The 17,726-nt window shown below is 41.8% G+C and overlaps 1 protein-coding gene and 1 long non-coding RNA gene across 3 annotated transcripts; both read right to left on the bottom strand.

Annotated features, from left to right (window-relative positions):
* Positions 1-3,197: 3,197 nt before the first annotated feature.
* LOC107305513 lies at positions 3,198-6,916 on the bottom strand. Of its 2 annotated transcripts, none has more exons than XR_001551765.2 (4): positions 6,771-6,916; positions 4,842-5,018; positions 4,139-4,741; positions 3,198-4,026 (listed from the first exon to the last, which is right to left on the bottom strand). It is a non-coding gene; the product is annotated as an uncharacterized LOC107305513 (long non-coding RNA). The 2 variants fall into 2 exon arrangements; XR_001551766.2 differs by having other exon boundaries at positions 4,842-5,011.
* A 2,492-nt stretch (positions 6,917-9,408) lies between these two features.
* On the bottom strand, positions 9,409-17,465 carry LOC102721702. Its single transcript, XM_006664975.1, has 5 exons — positions 17,168-17,465; positions 15,773-16,071; positions 14,994-15,202; positions 11,406-11,739; positions 9,409-9,855 (listed from the first exon to the last, which is right to left on the bottom strand). The coding sequence occupies exons 1-5, from the start codon at positions 17,463-17,465 to the stop codon at positions 9,409-9,411; spliced, it is 1,587 nt and encodes a 528-aa protein (XP_006665038.1).
* Positions 17,466-17,726: the final 261 nt, after the last annotated feature.

The raw sequence follows: 17,726 nt of genomic DNA, 5'->3' as shown, positions 1-17,726 counted from the left end.
CCACCGGGCGCCGGTCGTCGCCGCCTAGCCGCGTCATCGTCTCCGCCTCGGTGTCGCCAACTTTTCCCAGGCCTCGCGCCCGCCGCAGCTCCTCCAACCTCTCCGCCGCGGCGTCTCGCCCCGTCACCGTCACCCGTCGATCTCCGCCGCCGTTGCCGATCTCCCGCTCCCACCCGCGTCGCCACCTCCGCCTCGACCTCGCCGACCCGCCCGCGCTCTCGCCGCCGCCGGTGAGCACCCGCACCCTCCTCCCCTCTCTCTTCCCCTTCTCGGCCGACCGCCGCCAAGTCGCGCGCCGTCACCGGACGTGTGCGAAGCTCGCCCCTCCCGCCGGCCGCTACGTTCGTCGTCGCCTTCGCGTCGCCGACATCTAGCCGCCGTCGCTTGCGCCCGCGCGTGCCCGCGCTCGCCGCTCGCCAGTCGCCGTCGCCGCTGCTCTGCCGGGTTGCGCCCGTGCATCGCCGCCTCGGCCGTCGTCGCCGTCGCGCCGTCGCCGGACGTCGGTCGTCGTCGTCGCGCCATCTCCGTCGCGTCGCCGTTGCCGTGTGCCGCCGCCGCCGCGTCACCCGCCGCTCCCGCCGGTCGCCGCCGTGCGCCCGAGCGCGCGCTCTGCTCCCCCTCCTCTCTGTTCCCCTCTCGCTGACGAGTGGGCCCCACCTGTTAGCCATCCCCGCGCCCGCCACCTCTCTCCCCTCCCCAGGCCCGCGTGTCAGTCTCTCCCTCTCCCCCTCTTTCACCGACAGGTGGTCCCCACCTGTCCGCCGTCAGCTTCCTCTCTCCTCGCTGACGTCAGCAGCCCCATTAATTGCGCAATAATTGATTTAGGACTTTTCTGTTTAGCTAAAAAACCCAGAAAACTTTTAAAATTCATAAGTAATTCATCTAGTCTCCGTTTAGGTCCATTCAAATTTCATTAAATTCATAAAATTGTCAAGAATCCATTAAAAATAGTTTCTTTTACTGTTTCAGTAGAGTTTGTGTCTGTTTTATTTATTCTTGTGCTTTGCCGCTTAGATTCGGACCCCGCCGAAGAGCCGGTTTACTTCGAGATCGTCGCCGAAGTTCCCCAAGGGCCAGAGCAAAGCAAGTGACACTCATCCTTGATCATATTGGACCCATTATTGCAAATTTCCCGCTTTATTATTTCAAATATGCATTGTTTTAATCAAAGTATTTACTTTATGTTATTTTCGGGTAAACCTTATTATTATGCCGTTGTTTATCCAACTTTATTCATTGTTGGACCAGGGGTAACTTGACTAGAGATAGGCCTAGGTTAAGGCTTAGCCATGCTTAGAACAAATAGCTCATGGGATCACATTTAATCATGCTTAGTTCTGAATAGCTGAGATAATGACTCATTACCCGTCTCGGGTTAATGTCAACTAAAATATTGATAATGGTGGGCTGTGGGTGCATGTTTTTGAGAGTCGCACCCATGGTAATTAAGGACCGGTTCACGAGAAACCCTGGAAGTAATTAAGTGCTAACCACATGCCGAAATGGGTAAGGTGGGATTTGAAGCATGACTTCGAACTATTTGACGTACCCAGGCAAGGGTAAGCGTGATGGAGTATGGACAGGCAATGTTGTGTAATGAAAGCCTCTGCTGCTTCCGGATCTACCAAGGCACAAGTGGGGACTGCCTGACTTGGTGTAAAGGAGGGGGTGAAACCTGAAGTGTGGTACGATTAAATAGGGAGGGTTGTGTAACGGGTCCTATCACGGTCTCCTTTCCGGTATACCATGGTGGTATGTCGGCGCACGTTCAAGTGTAGTGGAGTCGTGTCTTGTGGGTACAGTAGTACACCTCTGATCAGAGTATAAACTATTCGAATAGCCGTGCCCACGGTTACGGGCGAGCTCCCAGCTTCACTGTGATTAGTGAACCTTTAATAACTTGAGTTATTGGTCTTCCACTCGAGACTACTGCAACGTGGTGTAACGTTGAGTAGTGGTTGGGCCTGTTGCAACGTGGTGTAACGTTGGACAGTGTTGTGGTATTTTACAACTGTTACTTACTTGTGCTTTACTGTATTTAATTATCTTCGTTCTTTTAATCTCTGTTATTTGTTTAACTGCCGCTTTATTGCAACTAACCTTAGCCTGTCCTTGTTAATCCGTATGCATCATTTACTTTTCCCCTTGTCCGTGTTACTTGTTGAGTACGGTGGTTTGTACTCAGCCTTGCTTAACTTTCCCACCCCAGAGCTAGAAGTCGAGTCCGATGGAGGTGCCTCTTAGGAGTGAGCTGTTCCGCCGTCGAAGCATTGCCTGTGGACTGGAGCCGTTCCCGCTGGAGCTAGTCTATCTTTGTTTTCTTTCCGCTGCATTTCCGCTAGAATAAGTGTAATTTTCAGTTGTTTCTAAGAACGATGGTTATGTAATCAACATTGTCTTTTTGTGTACCCTGGCTGGTCCTGGACAGGGATTTAATACACAATTAAGTTCAGAAATTCGTGTGAGGAATTTCTGGGCGTGACAATAATCATCCAAAGTTTCTCCAGGTTTCATCTCAAATTTAATATAATCCTTTTTGAAAAGATCTCGACGAAGTTCCTTTATGCTAGTTGTTTCTTGATGAAAATTTTTCAAAACATTGCAAATCTCATTGGCAGTTTTAAGATGCGAAACGCAATCAAAATCCGAACGAGAAATCCCACTTAATAAAATATTTCGAGCTTTGCAATTGTTGCTAAACTCGGTTTTCAAAGCAGGAGTATTAATCTGTTCAGGAATCTCATATGGCTGAGCAACTTTTTGCCAAACATCATAATCTTCAGCCATAATATAAGATTACATCTTATCACACCAATAAAGAAAATCCAATCCATCAAAAACATGAGGCTTCGTTGTGAATTTGTGAGCCATGGCAAGAAAACGAGGCTCTGATATCACTTGTAGGATCGCAACAGAGTAAAAGAACTACAAAAGGGGGGTGAATTGTAGGTCGATCAAAAAACCAAATCTTTTCACGGAAATAAAAGATTACCTTCACAAAAGCCTTACCGAAACCTTCGGTCGCACTGCGTTTATGCCACCGGTCAGACCGACGTTATATGTTCGGTCAGACCGCTCGCATAACCTCGGTCAGACCGACGTTGAGTGGCCGGTCAGACTGCCAGCCTACCTGCGGTTAGACCGTCGGGAACCTGGAAAAATGCCGATCGACAAAGCTTCAAGATGTAGATGGAATCTCTCGACTTTTATTGATCAACCAGTGTTTACAAAGTGCATAGAAAGCACTCCTAACCAAAACTTTCGATCTAATATCGAAATAGAGTCGATACCCTAACTTTTTCTCTCAAACGGCACAAAAAAGCTCTCCGGGGGCATACCTCTCGGTACCTATTTATAACCTCGACGTGGGTATGCAAGGCCCACGAATTAGGACTCCCAATCTCGTGAGAAACCAATCCTTATCCGTAACTAACCATATCTCTATCTCTAATACAACAAATCTTCTCAAATCCGGACTCTATCCGAATTCAACTTTCATATCCCATACGCACACAATATCTCCATCGTATGCCATATGGAATCCTCACTACCACGTGCATTGAACTCTAGCCTAAGTATCCCGCATGATATCCCAACCGCCGGACGTGAACTTATCTCCAAGTTAACTCCCGATCCATCGCCGGCAACACTCTCTCGAGACATATAGTCACCTACACATGAATCAAACAAAGAAACCATATTCCGAGACCAAGCTATCTCCAACTTGACTCAAGATTAGTAAAACAACAGTACCGATACGTATAGAAACCAACTAGAAGTCGAATTCACGAAGAACAAATCCGAAACCGAAAAGAAAACCAAAAGCTGAAACTTTCGGGGCTGACCTGCTGGTCTGACCGTCCAAATACCTATGATTTGACCGCAATTATCTGAAAGGTCTGACTGCCCATATACCTACGGTCTGACCGCCCAGTCAAATATCACAAAAACATTTATCTCGCAAACCACCAATTTATTCATCACAAAAACATGTAGATCACTCCTTGATCTTACAGTTGAGTCGGTCTGCGATGTGATCATCATAAGTTGTGAGCTTCGGTTTGGGAAACACTGTTATGAATTGATACGCAAGTGAAATATATAACGACAACTGGTGTCTATGAACAAAAGTACTCACCGGAATGGATAACTTCTCTATGGGTTCCCTGTTGCCATCGTATACCTCCATGTACCTCGTGACAAAAAATGCACAGTCGTTTGAGCATGTGAGCATGTTAGGGCATTCAATGAAGTTCTTTCTAAACCCGCCGAATCGCTGGAAACTTTTTGGAACTATCGTCTAAAAGGCGTCGTTGAGCCGCTACATGATCCTTTTTAATAAGGCACCATGGTGGTTGTTGACTGCCGTTCCAATCAGCTTGTAATGGTTGGAATCCATTATATCGACGTGCTTGTGGTCGAGATTTATTGCGTACAGTGACCAATGGGTATTGTGCAATATAGGTACAATGATCTGCTGATGCGATATTTCCAGTAAAACACGGTGAATCAGTTCGCTGCTTGTAAAATATAAAAGGGAAAGTGACGAAACAGACTGAAATATGGTTCTCTTACACGGGGATTATACATAGAAAAAATTCAAGATATAATGTTTAGCTTACTAGCTGCATCTTCGATGTGTTAATCGGGTTCATGAAGTCTCTAAGGTGTCCAGCTAGTGCTTCGGCAGCGAACTTTTCGAACTTCCCACTGATCTTAATAAAATCTAGTTCAAAAGGTACTACATCCAGAAAATGAAACAAACTCAACATGTTAGTTAAACAAGAAGGCAAGAACATAAAAGGGTTTGGGGGCAGTGTTGGGTTACTAGTTGACGTTACCGATATACTGGTAGGGATGAAAATACGTTTCCCAAAACTTCCATGTCTGCTCCTCATATCTTCTTTGTACAGAATAGAACCGAAACAATCGATGAACATCCTCTCCATCAGTTTCTCGTTGGCAAACGATTCCTCCACATCTGTTCCACACACGACATGGTTGTCGACCTCTACAAGCTTAACACCGTGAGACAAAGAAAAAAAAGGGGTATAAGATCATTCAATGGGACGTATCATACGGCCAGATAATGTGTGGCCAGCAGAAACAAAAGACATGAGCAACATTTATATTTAATTTGGAAAAAAGAAGGGTAGCTATGTAGCAAACCTGTTCAGGCTATCCAATATGTACTCCCTCAGCTCGACACTGGTTGCATTGTCTGTTGCAGGTAGCTGTGGACCAACCACCGCCGGGGACACGTATCTGGCAGGTTTTTGCACAAAACGCTTTGGTTGGGACCATGGCTACCTGGTCGTCATCGCCGTGCTGCCACACTGCTAGCTCCGCCCCACCGTAGGATGGCTCCACGCCACCACCTCGTTAGCACTGGACCAGCCTGGCCAGTCCTCGCTAGGTCCCCACACCGTCCCGCTAGCTCCGCCCCATCGTTGCCGGGCTTCGCCCCGATTTTTGCTAGCTTCGCCCTACCCCGATTGGCTCTGTGCCTTCGCCCCGTCGACGCCACCGACTTATCTTTACTAAGCTAGGGTTATAGATGTGATTTGGGTTTTCGGGCCTTCGATGCACTATACTTTTGAAGTCTGATATAGCTCCTCGGGGACCCGCGGGTGACCCATAGGTGAACGCATTCCCCTGCCCTCGTCCTCGGCAAAGATTGGGGCTTGGCTCTGAATCCCTATGGGTTCAAAATACCCCTGGCCCTGGCCCGGTACGGTCTGGGCCCTAACCCTATGGGTGAAATTGCCATCCCTATAAACTACCACATGCTGATGCAAACCCCACTTTAAGCAAAACCATCTATGTTTGGAACGAGTGAAGCTTAGTCGATAGTTTTATGGGTTCAGCGTGTTCAACTTCTCAGTTTTAAAGCTAAAGGACTCTTTCAAACAAACAAGATAGATAGTTGAGGGGGCTAAATAGAGAGTTATCCCACATACAAGGGCAGAACCAGGCGTGGGTCGGCTTGGGCTTAAGCCCCTCCTGGCTAAAAATTGCATTAGGAATGTATTAAATTTTAGCTAAGATTTATCCAAACAATGTAGCCAAGAAATAAAACTCTTTTGTAGTGTAACGATATATACCCAATATATCAAATTGTAGTGAGTATAAATGAAAATCAACAAAGATATATGAATTTTTCGTAACGACGGTACCCAACAGATCAAATTACTATGCCCTATATTTTTAATTGAAGAAAAATTATGGATGTCAATATGTGTATCTAAACAAATATATATGTCTATGCCAAGACCTTTCATACTTGTTAATGAGAGGATCGATAAATCCTCGTCAAAGTACTTATGAAATTTCTATAAGCAAAACAAAGCAAGGCTATTCGGAATATTCAAAATTGACATGTTCATCAAAAGGTTATTTAGAATATTGTAATCGGGATAGACTTTCAATAACAATAGTTTTAGAGCTAAATAATTGCAATAGAACCTCTAATTATCATGCTATGAACACTACAAAATAATTTGCAGGTAATAACTTAACATTTTTTGGGCCTTCTTCAACACATCTAAATATATTTTTGATTTCACAGTCTACTATTAAATCTTACAATTGAGATTGCAAGAAAATAACACAGCCTAGCCATCACCATGCATCCAAATATTGGTTGAAAATTGCATAAATCGAAATTACTAATGCATGCCGACCAATTTTTCACTAATCAAGGTTACAACCAAAACAATTCAAATTTAACATAAAAAGGAGGGAAAATTAGGGGTTTTGGGGCAGTTTACCTTCACAAACAATCTCCAACTCAATCCCGACGAAATCCCCTTGATTTGTAGCGGATTTGAGGAGGTTTAGGGAGGAGAAGAGAGAGACAACTGACGCTGTGACAAACCCTAGCCGCGAGAGAGGAAGGAAGAAGAAAGTGTGGGGGCTCGGGGCTGACACTAAATACAGGAGCTCACCGCCAGGCCCATTGGTGCTGAGCTCACCGGATCAGCGCCAAGCCCCTTAGTGTTGAGACCCCTGACACGTCGGCGGGCGGATCGGCTCCCCGTCCATGCTGGGAGCTCTCATTGGTGCTGACCCGGTAGCCTAGTTTTGGTTAAAGTTTCCGAAAAGGGTCAATTTGTTCAGAAAAACGGTTGTGTTTCAGTTACCTCTCTTTCATAGAGGCTATTGCATTTATAGTACTAACAAATATTCCCTTCTCCCAGGGGACTCCCAAGAATGCTCTTGTAATACAAGCGGGTAGGTTCATTCAAATCCATGTACGACTTCATAGTCTTAGCTTAATCAGGTACGGTTTCCTTCCTCAACCATATATGTTCAAGCTTTAGGGTATGTGGTATTCCCATAGATGCCTTAGGCCGCGTTATTCCCCGGGGCTAAGTTATGTAAACCCCCTTGTTTTCCGCGCGCACGCTTCCTGAACTGCTAAACGGTATATTTTTTGCAATAGTTTTCTATAGGAAAATTGTTTTAAAAAATTATATTAATCAATTTTATTTTTTTAATAATTAATGATTAATTAATGGGGCAATTGCAAATCTGAATCTACTTTGAACGCGAACTATGGATTTGACCCTACTTTTTCAGTTTTGCAGATTTGACCCTCTTTTTCAAAAACGAAGCAGCTGAGTGACCCTACTCCGTGAAAGCCATATAACGGTGTTAAATGGAGAACGACTTGACCGATTTGCCCTTGCTCTTTTGACCAGTATGTTAACTTATAGGAAATAAATGTAAATATTTATTTAGAAAAATTGGAATAAAGTTTGAACTATATTCGATAGTTTGATACATATAATTTCAAATTCGATAAATTTGTATTTAAATTAATATAATTCGAAATTTAGTTTTTATTTGATAGATTTGAGGTTAGTTTGATATATATAATTTTAAATTCGATAAATTTGAACGCAAATTAATATAATTTGAAATTTGGTTTTTATTTGATAGATTTGAGGTTAATTTGATAGCATGGGTAACAATGCTCCCGGACTGGACGTCGTCACGCCGCCGCGAGGTGATGCCGCCGGAGCTACGACGATGCCGCCGCCGCTGAAGTGCAACAATCTGTTCTAACCTCCAAAACTCAGGTTGGTCGAGAAAGGAGGCAAAGAGGGGTCGGGGATGGCGACGATGCGTCCGTCCGGCCACAGGAAACTCAAAGCGGCCGGCACAGCGCGGTGGTGTGGTCGCCAAAATCCAGCGTCCCCTAGCCCGACGCACGCGGCCGTCGGCCACCGCCTACGTTGCCTCTCTCCCCCACCGCCACCACCGATGCCGCCTCTCCCCAACGCCGCCGCCGACACCGCCGCTCTCCCCAAACGCCGCCGCTGGCGCTGACGCCGTCTCTCTCCGTCGCCTCCCCAACGACTGGCAGCCGCAGCCGCCCCCTCCAGCGTCGGTCGCCGGTCACCCTCTCCCCAAGCGCCCGTGAGAGTTGAGAGAGTGAGATAGATTGGAGGAAAAGGAGGGGCAGTTTAGTCCAATCATAATTAAAATTTATTTTTTTTATTTCATTTACCCTAAACCCTAACGGCAAGGTCAGACGGCTGCTTCATTTTTGAAAAAGTGTGTCAAATCTGTAAAACTGAAAAATGAGGGTCAGTTTCATAGTTAGCCTTCGAAGTAGGGTCAGATAAGCAATTATCCCTTAATTAATCATATACTAATCTGTTATGACGTTTTTCATGCCGGATAGCTAACGCTCCGCACCCCCACTCCCAAACGCGGCCATAGTCCATATATATGAAGCATGGTACATATAGGACACTAACAACCACGCTGACTCTGGAGACTTTAAATTCTCATATTAACTGAGAAAATAGGAAACTGATCGATATAATTGTATAGCAAATACAATTTTGCCTATGAAAATACAAGTTAAGAGTGGTATATCAAATCTAATTTTACTTTTATTAAGCGTCATATTATGCTGGGGGAATCCACTAATTTAGTATAAATCCACGTACAAGATCGAACAACCTCTGAATTGTATTTGGAAACTATTAGAGAGATAATTTAATATAAATCTTAAAGTAGGAAAACGGTGTCAACAGGAAAAGTGTGTTAACTTCCATACAAAATTTATTTCACAACAATAAAATTTATTGCTGATTTTTTATTAAAACTTTGGATATTTGAAATACGAAGCACTGAATTAAAAGTATGTCTGAAGTAATAACATAATATTCAGGGTGATACATACCCTAAAAACAATTCCCTTGATATTATCACACAAAAGAAGTTTTACATGGCATCCATATATTTGGTTTTAGAAGTGTGGAATTTAAACCCCCGGAATTCCCATATGCCACATATTCCAATTACAATATCCACTAGTAACTATTTTGTATTGAAGAAATTAACCCGCCAGTTTATATCTTTGTGCGCAAGTAACAGTTATTCCATATGCCACTAGGACGATGGTAAAACGGTGAGGTATATGGCCATCAACATCGAGACAACCATGGTGAATAGGGCGAGAATGATGAACCTGTTAGCCCAAACCAGGGCATCCAGCACGATCCACGTTGCACTATGCCATTGCGCAATGAGCAGCAGGACGACAAGAGCTGAGCTGCACGTCGATGTGGTGTTACACAGAACAGATAACTTGAATGCCCAATGGTGCCCGGCAATTGCAAAGCCGGAGCGTGGGTCGTAGCGCCCAGGCATGGTGAATGTTGCCCTGAACGTTGCCATGGTGATGAAGGCAGCCACAACGATGTATACATATATCCTGACTTCATCATCACTAGGAGGGCCAACTCGTCCTCCCATTGGTCTCTGCCATATTGAGTCATTGTGGGGCGGTTCGGACATAATTTCCTGACGCTTAAACATCTCCTTCCAAATGTTTAACTACAATAAAACATGCATATATGAGAAATACACACACACACAACACATACATATTAATTATTTTACTGTGCTCCAATTTTGTTTTAGACCGTCCATTGTGTTTTGATCCAATGGACAGTGTTTTCCTTAACTCATTGGAGGTAATAGATCATAAACAAGGAGTGAAACAATTGTTTAATCCTGCTATACAAATACTATTGCATATAAATAAATACTAATATAACGCCTGCCATAATGTTAGTTTAGGATATATTTAAATATGAATAATAATGTATGTGTGACTTGAACGTCATATGTATATGTATGTACATCCTAGATGAGAATTTTAATTTCCTTTATCAACTCATGCAGATATCAAAATTTATATTAATATGAAATTTCCAAAAGTTTCAGAATCTGAACTGTATTTAATTTCATTTCACGTAAGCATAATTTCATATTCAAAACAGTCATTGTTTATTTGGAAAATATAAAATTGCTGTGATGCGTTTCAATTCATGTACTTAATTACTTCATTTTTGAGGAATTTGTAAACCAAAATAATGTCATAGTCATGCATGTGCACGTAGGTTTGTACCAATAACCGACAGCAATTGATGTTGCAGTTTAATTTCATCCGAATGCTTTATTAATTTTAGGAGTTAGGAATATATTTGTCACTATATATACAAATCAAAGTTCAATAGTTAGGATTCATCCTTAACTCTTACCACCAGGTAAGAAGGAGCACCTTAAAAACATATATATAAAACATGCATATATGAAAAATCATATATATACATACATATTATATATATATATATATAATCTACTCTACACCCCCTTATAATAACTATTCTACACCCTCCCTCCCTCCCATGAACCAAGCTACCTCCCACCTCCCTCCCAATGCTCAAAAACCCACCTCCCCATAGCAAAAGGCTGGCCCCTAGGCCCCCATGTTGGTTTGACATCAATCAAAGTAGCGCTCGAGCCTCCCCATTGCCACCTCTTCTCAACGCTCATATCCCAGAAGTACTTGTAGTAGCAATGTCCTACATATAGTGAGGATGGATCTAATATCTTGAGTTATGTGCAGTAACAATGCCAAAACTCTGTTAAAATATAGTGAGGATGGATCTAATTTTGGTAAACACTCTTTTTGGGACACCACGGTGAAAACCATTTTGAAAACAATGTAGAGTGTCATATATAACTCTCCAAAGGTTGATATATATTTTCAAAGTTTATGTCTCCATCCGTACTACTATAGCATTACAGGTATTATGGTTAACATTGTGGTACTACAAATCTATGATGACACTAAGGTAAGAGTACATGTGGCATACTTGGAAGTAACGCGCCATACGTTTTTAAATGTCTTGTGTTTAAATGTTATTACGTATAGTAGTATTTTTTTTTACTTCTTGTATGGAAGAGAGAGAGAGGGGGGGGGGGAATAGGAGGGAGAGAGTGGATGAGGTGTGACGCATGGAGAGGGAGGTGTGGATGGACCAGATGGGCTGGGTATATATATAAATATAAAACATACTGTACGTAGTAATATTTACCTGATAGGCATTAAGCTCGGATCGTATTAATGCTTTTTCCCGGGAGATGTCAAGCGCGGTATACCAATCACGGTTAACGATGTTGCGGTTAACCCTGGGATCCTTGAGCAGCAGCCGAGCTGGTTGGATGAACACATTTTTGGCTGCGAGATGCAATGGCGTATCCCCGTTGAGATCCTGCTGGTTCACCATCTCCGCGTGCAGCACGTACCTGAGAAACCAGCTGAGTATCCTGGGCCTGTCCGCGAGGACGGCGACGTGGAAGATGTTTTGCCCTGCCTTGTCCAGCACCTCGCTCAGATCGGGGCACTGTTTCAGCAACTCTCTGATAACCCTGAAAGAGTGCGTATGTTATTTACGTACCAGACCTTTTATATACTGTTACTATATATCCAAATTATTTTTCATCAGCTATCTCATGTGCAACAAATATGATTATGAAATAAGTATGCATTGATTGACGACCATATCTCCTAGATTATTGTATTGAAATACTAGTGTGAACACATTTCAGAACATATTGGATAAACGCAGCTTAAGACACTGTAGGGATTATAACAATTAATATTTGGATAAGTGCTGGTTAGTTTGTATAAGTTCACTGACCATCGTCATCATGGTTCTCCGTATGTACTGTAGTGGACTACAGCTAGCTACCAAAATTTAGTCCACATTTAGGTAGCTAGAAAGGAAGTTCAGATATTAGATTGTCCCTCTCTTTATGGTCCCATGCATGCTAGTTGTCAGCAACTTATAGCAACCGTTGGAAAAAAATCATTAGCAACAACTGAGTATATACGTAGTACAATTTCAAGGTGTGCTTACTGATATTATCACCCAACACGGATTGGTGCAGAGCGGTGCCATGAGTAGTGACAGATGCCGCTGACAACCCCTGCTTCGCAATCTTGTTAACAACATGGTCAAGGCCACTGTTAATAGAGATATAGAGTGGTGACTGCATCGCTGAATTTAGCCTATGGGCACAACTCGGATCAACATCTAAAAGCTGTAGGGCTATGTCAGACATTAGGTTTAGCACTGCCTCGTGCATAACGCTGTTCCCATATTTATCTACCTTAATCATAGTTGCCTGCATTCAAGTAGAGAAGTAATCAATGCAAGGAATTCTATTTCCGACCAAAACCACAAAACAAGAAATCCCAATTTCCTGATGCTCTCCACTTTATGGGAAATAAATATTTTTCACAGGCATCATATTGTGTAGCGCTACATATGCAAGGTGATGAAGAATTTCGCTTAAGATAAACAATAGCCATGTGTTTGTTCTGTCGCTTGTCACACAAATTAATGGAAATCCATAATTAAATATAAGATGAGTGTATATTACACCCCTCAACGTACAATGGTATTGGTCTAAAACCCCCTCAATTGTGAATCCAGATATTTTATACCCCTCAATTAGAACCGGACAAAGTACCGTAGTATGGGCAATATAACCCGTTTTTAATAGTGATTTTCATAATTTTGACACACCAATAATATTTTTTTACTATATTTAGCTATTTTTGGTATCTCTTGCTAACAAGGTGCCATACAAGTAAAAACCACTATTAAAACCAGGTTATGTTGCCCTTTAAGGATGTATTTTGACCAATTACAATAGCTGAGTGTAAAAAATATGCAATTTTATAGTTGGGAGGTAAATTCTTACGACAAATGCAACAGTTAAAGGGTGTAACATTCACTTCACAAAATATATTAGTACTATAGTGAGTCATCATTACCATTTGCTTCGATGATAGTTCAAATAAAATGGAAGGTGTATATATACTCCCATTTCTTTCAGACAGTAACAGCATCATGATTTTCACAAAAAGAAAGTCATTTCATGAAATTAGAAGTCCTTATGGATTTCCTTGAATTAAATAATTTATAGAAAGTATGAGAGAATTAATGACTTTTAGAGAATATACACGTAAGTGGATTGGACAAGCCCAATTTCACATGAATTAAATATTAAGGCTTATTTAGAATTTGTGACGAACAAAAGGATTTTGCACATGGTTATAGAAGTCAATATCTGACATGGAGTCGTGACATAATTTGTTGGGGATTGGAACAACATGGATGTTTAACATCATTATATAGATATAATTGTTGTTGGAATTAAAGAACATCTGATGGTGTGCACCATGATTCAAACCACACTAATGTCTATTACTCCATCAACACCAACCCAATGGATCGATCCATCCTTACCATTAGGTGATTTTTTGACCTATGGGTCATATGTGATGACTTCCAATCATATTTACAACCAATGCCTAAAACATCATGCTCAACAGAAAGAAAATTAATACATATAATAGCAAGATAAGAACCTTTAAGTTTGGTAGGGTTTTACTTGACCATTTCACATACTGGATGAGTACATCAGCAACATCTCGATGGCCTTTTTTTATTGCTAGGTGCAATGCCGTTTCTCTATTAACATTTTGAGTCATGATGAACTCCGCATGTAAGCTTATATAAAAGAGAACATGATGAACAAATTGGAAGTCCCCAATTGATGATGCAATGTGAAGAATAGTGTTATACTCTTTGAGCGTCACAGTGTACAACATGGACATGTTGTCAGAGGTGAGCTCTATCATTTTTGGAATATTTCTTTGTTCTGCTGCTGCACACAGTGTTGTATCCATGTATAGTTTTTGTACCTGCATTTGATATCCGTTGAGTTGTGTTAGTCCAAGATGCAAGTGAAGATGTCAACATGCTATGTTCCTTTTCATTTCTTGAAGAATGTGTAAGTTTATGAGAGATACTTTGTATTTGGACTAGTGCATTCATGGGTGCACAAGCTGAATATATGATTGTTTTTAAATTTTGTAAGATTTATTGTAGAAGATATGACCAATTGCATTATTCGAATAACATGAATATTTAATATCATCACATAGATGTAATATTTGGTGCAATTAAAGGCTATGTGGTGGTGTGCAGTAGGATTCAGACCTTGGTGGAGTGGACATGTCCGCTCCCACCCACCTAAATGTTCTTACTCTACCATTAGGTGATTTAGCACATTGTTGGTTAGATGCAATAGCTACTTGTGTCATGCTCAATGGAAATAACAAATAATTAATACAAATAATAGTGAGATAAAATAATCATACAAATATATAAGAGACAATCTGTTACACAATGGGAACAACATGGATACTCAAGATTAACACATAGGAACATTAATATTTGAAGCAATTAAATGTCATGTGATAGTGTGCACTAGGATTCAAGCCATTGTGGAGTGCATAGGTCCACCACCACCTAACTAATGGTTCTTGCCATACCACTAGATGATTTACCATCCTCTGGGTTTGATGTGATATCTTTCGGACTAAAGCCTAATGTATTATGCTCAACGGACAACAAACTAATTAATACAAATAATAGTGAGATAAAAAAAGTAATGCATATAACTATGAGATATGAACCTTTAATTTCGGTTGAATTTTCCGTGCCCATTCCATGTACTGGAGAAGTTTATCAACAACATCTTGATGGCCTTCTCTTATGGCTATATTCAATGGCGTATAACCATCAATATTCTGGGTCAAAACGAACCTTGGATATGAGGTAACATAAAGGAGGACATGATGGACAAATTGCACGTCTCCCTTCAATGCTGCAATGTGAAGAACATTGTTAAGATATTCTGGCGTCACGGTGAAAAACATGGAAATGCCTTGGTCAACAGTGAGCTCCAACATTTTATGGATGTTTCCTTCTTCTACTGATGCACGCAATGCCTCATGCATGTATGGATTTGGTATCTGCACTTGATTTTCATAGACTCGTGTTAAAATAAGATGTAATTGAAGAAGTGAATATTCTACTTGCATTACATGTCTCTTGGAGTAGGTGAGAGAGAAATATTGTATTTAGACTAGTGCATTCTTTGGTGCACAAGACGAATATAGAGCGATTTTATATTTTTATAAGATATATTATAAAAATCACAATCTATTACTCGACTGAAATAACTTGGCGCAATTAAATTCTTAAGATTATCACATAGATATAAAATTTGGTGCAAATAAAACCTATGTGATGGTGTGCATATGGATTTAGGCCCTAGTGGAGTGCAAAAGTCTACCACCAGCTACCCAATTGTTCTTGGGTTAATTTGTTGTATGCCATTACAAATATAGCTATTCAGAAAAATATCACTACAATTCGCGAATTTGGATGGATGCCACCGCTATTTTTCTAAATTGGATTCATGCCACTGTCATGATTTTTTCCATCCACTCTGTCATCTCCCTCATCCCCGTCATCTCCCCCATCCCGCCGCCACACCACTCCTGTATCAGGTGGTCCAGGATGGCACAATAGTCACAGACCGTGTACATGCCGGACCGCTCGACGAGGGACACGACGCAGGCATAGAGGTCGTCGTGGTCGCCGTCGACGATGGGCGAGGTGCGCATGGCGACCCCGCGGCGCAGCATGTACGCCAGCGCATGCATGCCGGCGTCCAGGTCTGCCTCGAAGAGCTTGGAGATGATGCGGGTGGAGGCAGCCTCATGCCGTTTCTCATCGGCGGCGACCGTGCCACAGATGCATGCGAGCGTGGCTTTGCCATGGCCGCGGGGCCCACCAGCCGTGCCGTGTTGCCAAGGGCGTCTGCGGTGGCGTGTTCCTGGAACGCCGTGCAGATGAATGCGTTGTACGGGCTGCACGGCGGGTCGACGGCCATGCCGGAGCGGATGAGCCGGTGCACCGTGCGCTCCACTTCGGCCATGTCGAACCGGCCGGAGAGGCACATGTACCGGCTAAGCACATCGCTGTGGACGGAAAAAATGGGAAGAAAACGGAAGGAAGAAGGCAGATGGATGGAAAAGTCACGGTAGTGGCATGGATCTAATTTAGAAAAGTTATAGTGGCACACATCCGAATACGCAAATTGTAGTGGTATTTTTCTGAATAGTTATATTTACAGTGGCATGAAGCGAATTAACCCATTGTTCTTCCTCCTACCGCTAGGTGATTTACCACACTATTGACTGAATATGAAATCTGCTAGTGTAGATCTTTAGACCAAAGTGCTAATGTGTTGCATTCAATGCAAACAAAAGTTAATTAACACACAGAATAGTGAGATAAAAATATAATGCAAATAACAGAGAAATAGGAACTTTTTGTTCGATTGAATTTTAGTTGCCCATTCCATGTACTGGAGGAGTTGATCAACAACTTCTAGATGACCTTTTCTTATGGCTAGATTCAATGCCATATATATATATATATATATATATATATATATATATATATATATATATATATATATATATATATATATATATATATATATATCAATGTTTTGAATCATAATAAACCTTGGATATGAGGTAACATAAATGAGGACATGATTGTTGAACTGCACATCCTTTGATGCTGCAATATGAAGAACAGTGTTGTGCTTTATTGGCTAAATGGCATAAAACTTGGTCGTGTTGTGCTAAACAGTGAGTTCTATTATTTTGTGTATCCTTTTTCTGTTGCTATGTACAATGGCTTATCCATGTGTGATTTCTGTATCCATATTTAATATCCACACTAAGATATGTTAATCCTAGATGTAATTGAAGTTATTATGCTACTCTCTTGTTGATGTCATGAAAAGTGTGTATGCGTGTGACACAGTTTATGTTTGGAGTGGTGCACTTGTTGTTCTTGATGTTACCAAAACTAAAAGCATATTAGTGTAATACCAACCTTAATGTTTTTGATGTTACTTGCCCACACCTGATACTTGATCAAATGCTCCACAACTTCGCCATGCCCCTCTCTCACTGCCAGCTGTAAAGGAGTTTCCTCGTCCAAGTTCTTGCTAATGACGAGCTGAGCATCAACACCCACGGAGATAAGGAAATGGTGAACAAACCTATAATGTCCATTTGAGGCTGCTATGTGGAGAGCCGTGTTCTGTTTATCGAGTGTTATCGAGTAAACCATGTCTGGGTTGAAAGCCAAGACATTCGTTAGTTTCTCCATGTCCCCTTCCTCTGCTGCTTGCCTTAATGTAGGACCCATGGGGACTGCAATGGACAGGGCTTACTAAATAATATGTGCATCGAATGCATTAGTATAAAACAATAATAATGAATAAATATGACAATAGTTAACACGTTAATGGTGATTTTTTGATAAATTTCAAGGCTAATTTCCATCCATTTCTCAATTTGTTCGGTAATGATCTTTTAAAACAGCTAGTGTTTGCCGGTAGAAAATCTGATCATCGTCATTACTTTCGCAAAGTTTGACCTAGGTATCTTAATTAAAATAACTGTTAGT

The sequence above is a fragment of the Oryza brachyantha genome, chromosome 9, assembly GCF_000231095.2.
Source record: "Oryza brachyantha chromosome 9, ObraRS2, whole genome shotgun sequence".
In the NCBI taxonomy this organism is placed as follows: domain Eukaryota; kingdom Viridiplantae; phylum Streptophyta; class Magnoliopsida; order Poales; family Poaceae; genus Oryza; species Oryza brachyantha.
Note: the sequence above shows the minus strand (reverse complement) of the source record. Positions and strands in the feature narration are given on the sequence as shown.

Excerpts from the sequence above, each read along its gene's own strand:
- LOC102721702 (XM_006664975.1), bottom strand. The coding sequence starts at position 17,465 with ATGGGTCCTACATTAAGGCAAGCAGCAGAGGAAGGGGACATGGAGAAA. Across the intron at positions 16,072-17,167 it reads CAAGTATCAGGTGTGGGCAA|GAACACGCCACCGCAGACGC; the intron begins GTAACATCAAAA and ends ACGGCGTTCCAG. Across the intron at positions 15,203-15,772 it reads AGCGGTCCGGCATGTACACG|ATACCAAATCCATACATGCA; the intron begins GTCTGTGACTAT and ends AATCAAGTGCAG.